Raw genomic sequence first — 13,080 nt, 5'->3', positions numbered from 1 at the left:
GAGTTAAGGTGGAGAGCTAGGGTGGAGAGTTAGAGGAGGGTTAGTGTGAAGAGTTGGTGTGGAGGGTGTGTGGAGAGTTAGGGTGGAGAGTTAGGGCGGTGGAGTAAAGTTAGTGTGTGGGGGGGAAAGGAGAGTTAGTTCATGGTAGATGAGTCGAGGACACCTATCGCCAGGTTAGTGTGGAGAGTTAGGGTAGAAAAAGGAGAGTTCGTATGGTGTTAGTCTGTGGTAGTCGCAATGTTTAAATCTCCAAAATCAAGGACTTTCATAACCAGGCTAGTGTGGAGAGTTAGAGGGGAGTTAGTGTGGGGTTAGGGAGAGTTAGTATGGTGTAGTGACATCCCCAACATCGAAGACATCACCAAGTTAGTGTGGAGAGTTAGGGTGGACTTGGGATGGGGTTAGGTTGGGGGTAAGGAGAGTCAGTTCGGGGTAGGTTAAGTGGAGTTAAGATTGGGTTAGTGGGGGTGTATGGAGAGTTAGTTGGGGTAGCGTAGAGGATGAGTTAATGTGGAGAGTTTCAGGACTATATAAAGCAGAGTATGTGCTCTCAAATTTACTGACCTAAGATTTCAGTAGTGACTTGTTGCTTTCTCGAATTTAGAGTAAGGTGGATAGTTATGCTGTTTTAATATACTGGTTTTGAGTGTGTGTGTGTGTGTGTGTGTGTGTGTGTGTGTGTGTGTGTGTGTGTGTGTGTGTGTGTGTGGTGTGTAGTGGAAGAGAGTACAGTAATGTGGAGTGGTGGTAGTGGTTCTGGTGGTGTGGAATTTAACTGGGTAGTGTGGTGTATGTCTAGCTTGCAATGGTAGTGGTGGTGGTGGTGGTGGTGTGTGTGTGTGTGTGTGTGTGTGTGTGTGTGTGTAATGTAATAATATAATATGGTGCAGTCTAGCATTATGACAGTGCTCTATAATAACTGCTGGGTCTCGCCACAGGTCATCAGCTGCAACAAGAACATCTGCACGCTGCAAATCACCGACACCACGGGCTCACACCAGTTCCCGGCCATGCAGCGGCTCTCCATCAGCAAGGGACACGCTTTCATACTCGTCTACTCCGTCACCAGCCGTCAGAGTCTAGAGGAACTTCGCCCTATCTACGAAGTCATCCGCGAGATCAAGGGCAGCGAGGAGGAGTACCCAATCATGCTGGTGGGGAACAAGTGTGATGAGAGTGATGCTCGTGAGGTCAACAGCTCCGTCGGTGAGAGCCAGGCGAAGATGTGGAAATGCAACTTCATGGAGACCTCCGCCAAGACCAACCACAACGTCAAGGAGCTCTTCCAGGAACTCCTCAACATGGAGAAGAACAGAAACATGTCACTCCAGCTGGACGGCAAGAAGAACAAGTCGCAGAAGGGCACGCGTAAGATTAAGGAAAAATGTCTTCTTATGTGAACAGGAGGAAGAGGTTGTGGTGAATGTGTAAGGGTGCAGGAGGAGTGATGATGCGTGACTGTGATGAGGGAGAGTGATGACCCCCGGCACTGGACACTTCACCTCAGCACGTCTCAAGTACCTGCTGAGGTCACGGCCGGATGCGCAACGTCAGTCTTGAGGTCACAGTCTAAGGCCACGCCACCTAATACCTAATACCTAATACCAGGAGCACAATACGAGTACTCTGGCAATACCTGCATAATGAAGACCAAGTTGAAGCTGTCCGGGCGGCTGCAGCTCTGGGACGCATTCTAAGGGGCTCTGGAGGTTTCGTAACGCCTTTGCCTTAGCGATTTTTTCTGCACATAGCCCCTCAATATTCCCTTGTATTCTCCCCTATCGATGCAAAATTTCTCTATAGTAAAACAATATAACATGAATTTAAATGTTATGATCTAGCATGCAAAATAAATCGCCAAGGAACAGGTGCTAGCAAGCCTCTTGTGTCATTAGCCCGTATTCTCGTCGGGTAAGGAAGCTCCCTAACACCTTTTCTTTAATGATTTATTTTGGGACATGGCTGGTTAATATCCTATTGTACGTCATTTATGCAGATGATGGCGATAGTGGAAGGATTTATACAACACAGAAGAAGACGGTAAGATGTAATAAATGGAATAAATCGCTTAGGAAAAGATGTTAGGGGCGGGAATGAGGGCCATAGAATTCTGCCCACTGCCACACAGGGACCAGACCAGCATCTCGTGCGCTCCAGGCGGCACAGGAGGCTTCGTAATGCCTTTTCCTCAGCGATTTATTCTATCACACGCCTTTATCCTCTTGTACGTCCTTGAGGCAAAACTGTCGATACTATACTCGGTTCACTTTCACTTGGCGTAAAATTGGCGTCTCTCCATCTTGAATGCCGAGCTACAACAAGGGATTAACACTAGAATATGATGCTAGTCACGAAGAGGTGCTATGGAAAGGCTGTAGAACCACAATATTGCATTAATCTGCCACTGAACTTCGAGAAATTAGCTCCAAAAGGACGCCAATCTCCTCCAAGTTAAAGTGAATTAATTATAGAAATATATTAAACGTAGAAGTAAATATCGAGGTGTTAAGAGGCAGCATAAATCGCTATAGAACAGGCTTTACGAACTCTCCTATGTCACCTAGCACATGGTTACGACTCCGACACTCGCCTACCCGCACCCTGACGCCTCTGGGACGTATTCTCACCGGGTAAAGAGCCTAACTCCTCATCCTTTGCGATTTATTCTTCAAAATTTGGACCTGGTAGTCTCGTACATGTCTTTCTTGACTTGAAGTAAACAAATAGTAAATAAATATATAAATAAATAAAAATAAATATTCTTTAAATGCTCTCTTAAATTAGCAAGGAAGAGGTGCTAATGATGAGAATATTATTGCCACCCCTTACGGGATTAAGGTGTCTAGCGATTGTATCTTTTCCATATTGACATAGATTGCATACCGTAACATGTAAGAGAAGAGGCAGATGAAGAGGGACGCCTTCATGTGGTGGCACAGACATAACTGGGCGGTGGAGCTGTCGAGTTATACAAACGTCCCTTAACTCCCTCCCCATCCCCCTGAGAGGAGGTTGGTGGGTTGTAGAAGAGGGACGGCCTTAGCCTGTAGTCCACTGGGTTGACATGCAGATGAGCTGGGATTGCACTTACTACTACTACTACTACTGCAAGAGAATACTAACGTCCCATATGCTGAAGTAGGCAGACGCGCTAGGGAGCTTCCATATCCAACAAGAATACGAGCCAGAAGCCGCGGCCTGCCCGGACTCACCTGTGCTCCACTCCAAAGACAACGACTCTTACCACATGTGAATTTTTACCTGTGTACGCTGTAGTGTTAGAGTGTCATGGTCAGTAGATGATGGAGCCGGGATGCGCCCATGTGTGACCAGTTGCCCCGCACGCAAAATTTTATTCTTAGGCAACTCGTTCGTGTTCCATAGCCTCGGAATGGCCCTGATCGCTAATGCCTGAGTGGGAATTCAGAGTTACCACTTATAAGCCTCATTTCAACGTTACCACATAGCATAATACCAGGAATTATCTGGTCACATTAAAGCGTTAATTTGGTGTAAACCTGAATAAAACTATTTAAGGATAACTAGCGTCTTGAATGTTGGGATGTGTTAGGGAGATAGAGAGCTGTGGAACTGATGGTGTGTAGCATCTGACATCTATGATCCAGAAGGCTAGCGAGGGTCATCCCGAGCCTGTGGAGCAGAAATAGGCTGCACATAAAAATTTTGCGCCCCGTCCCACCCCGCTGCTTGATGAGTGTGCTGGGGTGGGGCGGGGTAGGCGGGCGCGTCCCTGCTTCTGTAGCCGACATAGCGGGTTAGTTAGCGTTGTTTACACCGCCGGGGTCGCCTGCCAGAGGCCTCACCCGCACATTTACTCTCAGTCTTTAGAGAAGGAAGTTTTTTGCATTTTTGTTATGTGGTGTGTGAGCGGCAGGCGACGCGGGCCGGGACCTGCCGCACCCTCGCCCAGCCCCGGGTCTACTAACCTGGGTCTATTTCACTTTACATTTCTTGTCAGTATACATATACATACCTTTGTATAATAGAGTGTAATATAAGGAAGCGCGATGCACGGAGGAATGAGAAGGTGGGCAGAGCGCCGCCAAGTGGGAGATGGTGACAAGAAACCAAAATCAAACTCGAAGCTCTCCAGCGCCCAGGGAGAACTGCCTCCCTCTTGATATGTACGGCTCCCTCCACCTCCCAATCTCTACCTCGAGTCAGGGAGGGGCAGGAGGATGGGGGAGGGGGAGGTAGGGGTGAGATTAAGGGTGATGCTGGGACGTGAGAGATGAGAGGTGTGGCGTGGAAGTGAGTTGAGGAAATAAACGTGGGGCGGTTGGCCAAGGTCTTCAGTGTCACGACTCAAGTTGCTCCATGAACAAGACACAACCGACCCACCTCCTCATCTCGGCTCTACACCTTTCACCTCATCAATACATCGTCTTATCCGTCAACACGACATCAATCATCTATTAAATTCTCTACATTCCTACTTCACGTTATAAATCTTCTTCAGTCCCTCCTCAAACTTACATCAATTCACTTATGTCATCGTCCATCTAAGCAACATTTCTTCCGACATCTTCTTATTCTTGTTTCATGCCATACAAAGAGCATTTTCTCCCTACACATTTCTGCATCATCATCATCATCATCATCATCACACCTTTTTTGACTTTACTAACTCCCTAATTCTTCATCATTCTTGTTCACGTCTCGTCGAGTCCTATACACACCTTGTCGATTTACTACACTAGGTTCCAGGTTTCACTATATTTCTCTCCTGTTCTCTCTATCACACCAACAAACACACCTCAAGAGCTCTATACACTCCCACGCCCACTCTACACCCCCCCACACCCACATGACACATCACACTCACTCTATACAAGATACCACTTTCCACACTCCCGAATTCTATATAGCCTCTTGCCCACCCACGCTCTCACACCCTCTCCACCTTACTCCTCATCCACTCTGCACACCTCCACACCCACTTTACACACCTCCACACCCACTTTACACATCCACATTCACTCTATACACCTCCACACACCCACCCTACACACCTCCACACCCACTCTACACACCTCCACACCCACTCTACACACCCCCGCACCCACTCTACACACCTCCACACCCACTCTACACACCCCCCCGTACCCACTCTACACACTCCATCCACAAGTTCCCCAGGCTCCCCTTACCCTCCGCCCCAGCCTTCCCTCAAGCCCCAGGAAAAGGCCGGAACACGAACCCGGCCTGGGATCCTATTTTAAGTGCCTTTGGGGATTCCGCAGCACTTTTGTCTTAGCGATTTATCCTTCTTAACATACTTCATTAGCTTTGTCACCTCCTTAATACCATCTTGTTTGTCATCGATGCGAACTATTTCAAAATTCTAAAGATACTAATAACACAAGAGAATATGTTACGGTGGAGCAGACAAAATGAATCGCTAAGGAAAACGTGCTACGAAGTTCCCCACGTCACTTGGAATACGGACATAAGCCACGGTGAGCACTGTTTACCCCGCCAGACACTTACGGTGATGCCTCGCCTTCCACGTTGCCTCGAACAAGTAATAAAAGTAAATAAAGGTAAAAATAAAACACTACCTCATTCGTTGAATATAATAAAGCAACATACCGGCAATTGATAGGGGGTTAAAAATTTCGCCTGTGAACAATAGACTGCATTTCCTGTAACTGAAGCCAACGAAGTCTTTTGAATATTGTACAGATTATAAATATTCTGTTTTGTAGCAAGCAAACCATATTGATGCCATTTTCTTTCTTTTTTTTTCAGGAATTTTGAACTTAAAGCCAGTCTGCATTAAATTAAAACTAAAAATAAGCACCAAGCCAGTCTAATATTCCACTCTATGGATCTAGATTATATTTTCTCGATCCCCTCGATGTAGACCATTCGTATTTCATTCCTGCCGCCACCAGACGATTTTGCTTAGTTCAGGACAGACTCTGCTAACTGGAAGGGGGTAGATATTGCCACGATTAATCCTTCATTTGGAGAATCACCCGCAAGCTGAATAAAATCGTCCAGCAGTGTAATGAATGTAAACTGGCTTGGTAGGGAATGTGTTAGTCATATATTCGTGGAAGGCTTGGCGTCTCTAACAGGAGGTCTAAGGTTGCGTCCACACCAAATACTTGCTGATGCACGCAGTTGTAAGTTAGAGTTTTGCATTACTAGCCCATACAAGTAGCCCCACTGGACGCAAGCAGGTGTGTGCAAGAAACTCTATAGGTTACAATGATGCAAAATTCCCTCACGCAATCGCCCATCCAGCAAGTATTCGATATGGACGGGGATTTAGGCTCGGGGTAGACAGGCCCACACCCGGACCAAGGGTTGTATTTTTAAAGATGACGAAGACACCAAACCAATCACGAATCCGTTCCTTTCAGAGAACTGTTCAAACATTGTCATTTCTTACCTATGTCCTTGTCCCTAATTACCAGCAAGTCTTGACATAAACTTTCTTTATAATCTAAAAAATATATATATCACGGAAATTCTGCATCTAAATAGTAAAAAAAAATAACAATAATAACAATGGTTTTGGAAAGTTTGCATGTGGCTTTGAAGTGTTAAAAAAATACTGTATTAAAATTGGAACAGCAGAAATTAGGCTATTGTGTGAAAGTTACTGGAGGAAAAAAATTGATCGAAAAAAAAGGTTGTCATGGCTTCCTAGTATTTGAAAATATGGCCCCTCTTGACGCAGTGCATGACGTCACCGTGCAAGTTCCACAATAGGCGACTCAAAGGGCTTCATCGATTGTAGTTTGAGCGATGTATTTTCTAGTCTTTTTACCTCCTCGCGTGCATAATACCTAGTCATGGTCCTCTGTTGTCTAGTCACTCATGTACAAAGCCTCAATCTTCCTGTCTTGAGAGTTTTGTTTTTGTTCTGAGAGCGGTGGTTGTGTTGATAAGAAAATTGTTTAAAAAAAGATAATTGAGGGGAACATGAATAATGGTAACTACAGTAATGGTGGTAAAATTTACTTACCTGACAGGGGAGAAAAACTGAAAGTGTGGAATTTTGTAAAGGTAAATATTTGACGGCTCATTTGAGGGTATTGGAAGGACATATTATTTTTAGCATTGTCTTCGTCGTCCATTACTGATTAGAATTTTACTGGATGGAGTATGACTTTTTTCAATTGCAGTTTTGTAATGGAGACCCAGTATGATGTGTGTATATTTATAAATTGACTTGGAAATAACCACAATTTAATTTTCATGATTTCTCTCCACTTCTCGCGGAAATTGTAAATGTCACACCCAAAAACCGTGGTTATATTTGATGGTGGTATATGATATGTAAAATACTGAAGGATATATGGTGTCTGCCAAGCGATTTTTTTTTTTTTGTGTAAACACTGCTTCATAATGATCCGAATATTATTAAATAGAAATTTGTATTTTATTCGTCATTTCTGCACCAAAATATATTAAAGAGGTAGGATTCACTTGAAAAGGGTGGATGAATATAGCTGGCCAGATCATATGTTCTAAAAATCCTGGCATATAACCGGCCACATATATTTCCAAGAAGGTGGTGGGGGTCACAGCTGCCTAACCTTATACCTCGTGCGTAGTCATAAAGGGGACCTGGCTTTTACTGCCGCCCCTGCACACTCGCTCGGGAGGGTGTCAGGTGCCCCAGGTCCATCTGCTGAACATGTTATCCTCGGCTTCATCTCAGTTCTCAGCACATGCCTGACCTTTACTGAAGTGTGTGTCCGTGTAGGATGTTGCGAAGCTTAAAGTTTGGCCATTGTAGAGATCCAGCACTGTGTATGTGATCTGCTGTCGTTTACTAGCTGCCGCTCTCGGCCACAACCAGTTCCCAGCTTCCTATAATTAATGCTTAGATACCAGCCCCGTAAATATGCAATACCTCTTAAGAAAATCCCGCTTACGTGTAACCTAATTCCTATACCTGCTTTATTATAAGACCCAAGGTCTGACCCCATTTCCAAGGCCCAAGGTCTTCTCCCTGCTTAGTGCTTAAGGCCCAAGGTCTTGCTTCAGCTTAAGGGTTTAAGACCCAGTTTATGACGCAGCTAGATTCCAGGCATTGGCTTAGATTTGGCATTCCTTTAATCTCGAGCTAGTTTAAGATAACAGCCAGATGTAGGTCCTGTCAGTCAAACCTCGCGCTGCTAAACTTAGCTTAAGATAAAATGCATGTTTTGACCCCAGCTTAGGGCCAAGTGGCAAGTTAGGCTGCAAGCTTCATAATTTCCTCTGCAATGTGACTCACGTGAAAATGCTCTGTAATAGAAGCGTGAGCCATTTGCAGGTGCCAATATAGCTCACCCCGAACCCTGGCATCAGCTTTAACACCATCACGTTCAGCTCCCGGCTTAAAATGTAATCCAGAGCGACATTCCAGCGCGTAATGTCGCCCACCTTCCCTTCTTAAATACCACAGGTCTGCCCTCGCTTCTGTCCAGCTTCCTCTCCCCTGACTAACCTTTTCAAATCCTCGGCCTGGCTTATTATCCACCTGGGAATGCGGCATCTAGATTACGTACAGGATAACAGGCGGAGCGACTGTGGTTCGGTGGCAGAGCGTTCGCCTCACAATCCGCGTTTGTCCTGGGTCTTAGCTTTGTAACTCACCCACTGGCGGACGTTCAGAGTGGGTGCCTGTTGTATGTCCCTTCACGTGCTGGCATATATTCACACCCTCGCAGTTTATAGCGAAAAAATAAACACACACACACACACACACACACACACACACACACACACACACACACACAATACATCACTACATCTTTCCCATGCATTACTCTTCCTATAGACAATCCTTCTCCATTCGTACCTCTCCAGCATAGGAAGGGTTAATTCTGACTATCGCTCCTACATGTGGAGAAGATTTAGTGCCGCAGTAACCTTAACGAGTGTCAAAAATTACAACAAACGATTTTCCATTTACAAGTAACATTATATAGAAGTCTAGAGAAAATGATGCACAGAAAAAAAAAAAGATATAAGATTTTGATAATATGACTAATTTGCTATACTGTCAGGCTATCGGGTCATAATTATAGACGAAGAAGAGGACCATTAGGGGTGTGTAAAGTAGTATAAGGCCATATAATTCTCCACAAAGCAGTGTTATTCGCTCAGTAGTAATTGCAAAAGCGGGTTCAGCATCGAAAATATTTGGTAATGTTCAGGCCAAGTATGATGTTATTATAATCTTCCTCTGAATTCTGGTCAGTGATGAGAAATGGGCAATAGGGGTATCAGTAAGGAGTTCATCATTTGTATTCAGCAGTTCCTAATTCGGTTTATTTTTATCTCACTAAATTTATTACGGTTTAGAAATACATTAAAAAACTTAGAAACCCCATGAGAAAAAATAAAACATCAATAAGTATCCAAAAAGTATATTGGTAAAAGTGTTATTCCCACTTCTAGGAATGAAATAGTGTAGAAATGAACCGCTTCAGTTTCACTAGGAATGAAACAGCATTGGCGAAATCCGCGTCATTTCCACCACCAACCACCGCTCTCACATTTTCTCTCTTTACTGTGTCATACTCGCGTTTTCTTTGTACCCAACGTAGAGTATTATATTTTTGCAGTCATGAATATATTATTAGCGTTCCCCGAGTGCGTGCGTGTGAATGCGTGTCAACAAAATCTCTCGGCATCACTACTCCTGCTTTTACCATGAGAGAGAGAGAGAGAGAGAGAGAGAGAGAGAGAGAGAGTTAGTTGGTGTCCCTGCATGGCGAGGAGGAAGGGATTCGGAAACCCTTATATCTGTGGCGGCCCTGAGATTAGGTGAGGCGTGGGCGAGAAAAGAAAATGTGGAAGAAAAAGAGAAATAGGAGAGAACAGGAGGAGGAGAAGGAGGAGGAGGAGAAAGAGGAAGAAAAGGAGGGAAGAATAACCTAATCAGCACTCGAGAGTTACTGACAGTATTCTAAAAACATATCATTAATCTAATCATATATCATATGTGGTTCATGGTCTTCGTACAGAAGCGGTTAAAATTAATGTACAGAAATCAAAGTATGGCAGTCACGGTGTCTTTTGTGTTTGCTCGTGTTTTGCCAGAAGTTTTGTAGCTTGATTTGGAAAATCTCGTGAATGTAAACATCACGGCTACCTTAAATAATAGGTTTTATATCGGCAAAACTAATCCATTGTAGTCTTTGCAAAGAAGGGCATCAGAAGTGAAGCAAAATTAGCCATTAGATGTAACATTCGCTTCCTCCTCCTCCTCATGATTCTCGACAGTGGTCTGTGACATTATGGTTCAACATTACATATTCTGACATCCTGAACGTATAATATCTCAAGGTTCTAGTTTAGAATTTTGAAACGTTTTTACTTTTATGGTTCTCGACTGGTGTATAAAGTATCTAATGTTCTTGAGTAACTTTTTACATTCGTAACTCCCGTCTGTATTATATGACATCTACGGTTCCTGACTAAGATTCTGATATCTGGTAATTAACTGTGGCTTCTGACATCAGTAGTTCATGACAGCCATTGATTACTGTTTCAATATTCTTTAACATCAGCCATTTTAACCGTGGCTAAGGACCCATAATTATTTAAGGAGCCCAGCATCTGTTCTGTCCTACAATGATTATTCACCACAGCTGTGATTCTTAACTATGAATTAGTACTTCTGCAGTTTTGGTCAACATCTTCCATTCTGTACAGTTCTTGATTATGGTTTCTGGCACCAGTTCCTGAATATTTTTTGTACAGTTTCTCTCATAGATTCACGACTGTTTTTGAAATAAAGTAATTGGCTATGATATCTAACATTAGTTGTTCTCTAGTTTGGAAATTTATGGGTTTAGATTTAATTTCGACATGCAGATCTTAAAATATAAAACACACACATTCCCTGACTAATTTCTGACTAATACACTTTTCAGCCACTTTCTCACAAACACTTTCTTCTCAGTTTCTGAAACGTACAGTTCTTGACTGATTTCTGATATCTATGGTGGACTAGTCTCTGAGAACTATGGTTTTCATCTAGTGTCTGGCAAAAATAGTTCTTGATTAGTTTTGGACATAAATGATTCTTGACTAACTTGTATCATATAAGGTTAATGGCTGGTTTCTGACACTTAAGAATTCTAAATTAGTTTCTGACAATATCTGACTTGTTTCTGACATATGATCCTAGAGTAGTTTCTGTCACACAAGGTTAATGACTAGTTTCACTTCGTGGTTCTAAGTTAGTTTCTGACATACGGCGACTAGTTTCTGACACACACAGTTCATGGCTACGGTTTCCGACATCCTTTCCTCGTTTGCAGGGCTGTCTCGTCGATCCCTGATTTGTACCAATGATGATAAACCTGTGTATATGAAGGTGTACATAGTTCCGTCGTTTCAACTCTGTGTAGCATTACTTAAGAGTATGTGTTATTGTTTATATATACTACTAATAATAGTAATAATAATAAATAATAATAATAATAACAATAATAATAATATTAATAATAATAATTCTACGTTGTAATATTTGACAGTTCTCAGCTTTAAACCAAGGAAACGAAAACAGGACGACTCCCAAGTTATCAAAACAGCTCAAATTTTGTAATCTCTCTGTGGCAAATTATGGAACGGGGACTTTTTCCTTTTTTCCACCTTTTTTCCTGGCCACTAGCACCTGTGTTCTCTGTAAATACTGGATGGTCAACACGCCTTGCTCGGGGGGGCCTGGCCGAGGGTAGTGGGAAATTTTGGCAGCAAACATAACGTCGAAAAGTCCATGGTCATAAATCTTTTTCACTCATGTGTAGGATGGGCAGGCATTTCCACCATTTTGTGTCCTACTTCTCTAAATTTGTTGATGTTTGTGCTGTGTATTCATTAGATTAGGCTACTTTAGGACTCAACGTAATTTAGGACTCGTAGCCCGGAATAAGTTCTTCAAGTATGCACAGCTCAAGAAATACGACAAATTCTGTGAACCTAGAACCAAAATGGTGGATTAGGCTATACTCTTTACACACAGGGTCTCCAAGATTTCCCCCGGGCATGGCGCCTCCTTGGTGAGCGCTATCCAAACTACCGCTGTTCACTCCAGAAGTTTCCCTCCCCGCTGCATCACTCTCGGGTAACATAATAACAGATCTCCGTGTGTGTTAATTATTTTTTTTTTCTTTTTCTATGACTCATATCGTGCTTGTACATTAATATCAGTAGTGGTATTATTTTTGTCAAGAGTTCTTGAGACAAGGTGAGGTTGCAATGACCCGCCTTTGTGTGAGGGGTGATGGCGGGAATTATCGTACTCCGTAGTGTTGCTTGTGGACCGGGCCTTAGATGCACGGAAAAAAAAAAAAAAATCTAGGAATCTTTGCAATTAATAAAATTTTTCTTCTATGGCCCCACAGTTATTTTACCCAGGCTTTTGCAAGACGATTTTGTTGACCAAAGGGAAGTTGTAACAGACTGTTGTAAGCTGTATGAATTAACTCCTGGGCTAATTCGGTTTCCCATCATCTTCATAATATCGTCTGGATTTAGCCTGGCGAAAATACCCGAGTGGGTCTTGGACATCGAAGGTTAATTTTTTTGTTTTTGAGCACAGAAACAGAGGAAGCCAAAAGACAACGGCCTTTTGACAAACGTAAGAGAAGAGGACAAGGAATCATTATACCTCTGGTTTTGACATAAAATGGAAAAATTAAGATAAATACTGGTCACTGCTGTCCTAGATTATTTATTTCTTGCAGTCGAAAGCCCTGCGCATGGAAGAATGCAGAAATATAGACTTTAAAAAAATATTCTCGTGCATCTAGGACCACAAGATAATATTTATTTCCCAGTGTAAGGCAGTGTGGCCTCTTGTATCGTGCCATGGGGTTGTAAATCTTTCAGGGTAAAATTTGTAAACTGTTGCAGGTCTTGTGGTGTTTTTCACTTGTTCCAGGAAGCGGATTCACAGACAAAGTTACGATTAATTACCTCCTGTATCTTAGGATTTGTTTTTCTCAGGAGCAACAAGGAGAGGAGACTGAACAAATTTTCCCATATATCTTACCCATCCTGCAAAAAAACAAATGCTAATTACGGCAGGATAATTCC

At 43.0% G+C, this 13,080-nt stretch overlaps 1 protein-coding gene across 1 annotated transcript in view; it reads left to right on the top strand.

The window, feature by feature from the left end:
* The window catches only part of LOC145394710 (GTP-binding protein Di-Ras2-like), a 64,362-nt gene extending 62,491 nt beyond the window's left edge, over window positions 1-1,871 (top strand). The window contains exon 3 of the mRNA XM_080268491.1: window positions 939-1,871. Coding sequence (XP_080124617.1) covers window positions 939-1,400 — 462 coding nt within the window. The 3' untranslated portion in view covers window positions 1,401-1,871. The remainder of the gene's footprint in view (window positions 1-938) is intronic.
* The last annotated feature ends 11,209 nt before the right edge of the window (window positions 1,872-13,080 follow it).

This window comes from Coenobita brevimanus, chromosome 28 (genome assembly GCF_032717465.1).
Source record: "Coenobita brevimanus isolate Jiangsu-jjx chromosome 28, ASM3271746v2, whole genome shotgun sequence".
Lineage (NCBI taxonomy): Eukaryota > Metazoa > Arthropoda > Malacostraca > Decapoda > Coenobitidae > Coenobita > Coenobita brevimanus.
This window is presented reverse-complemented; position numbering and strand designations above follow the sequence as displayed.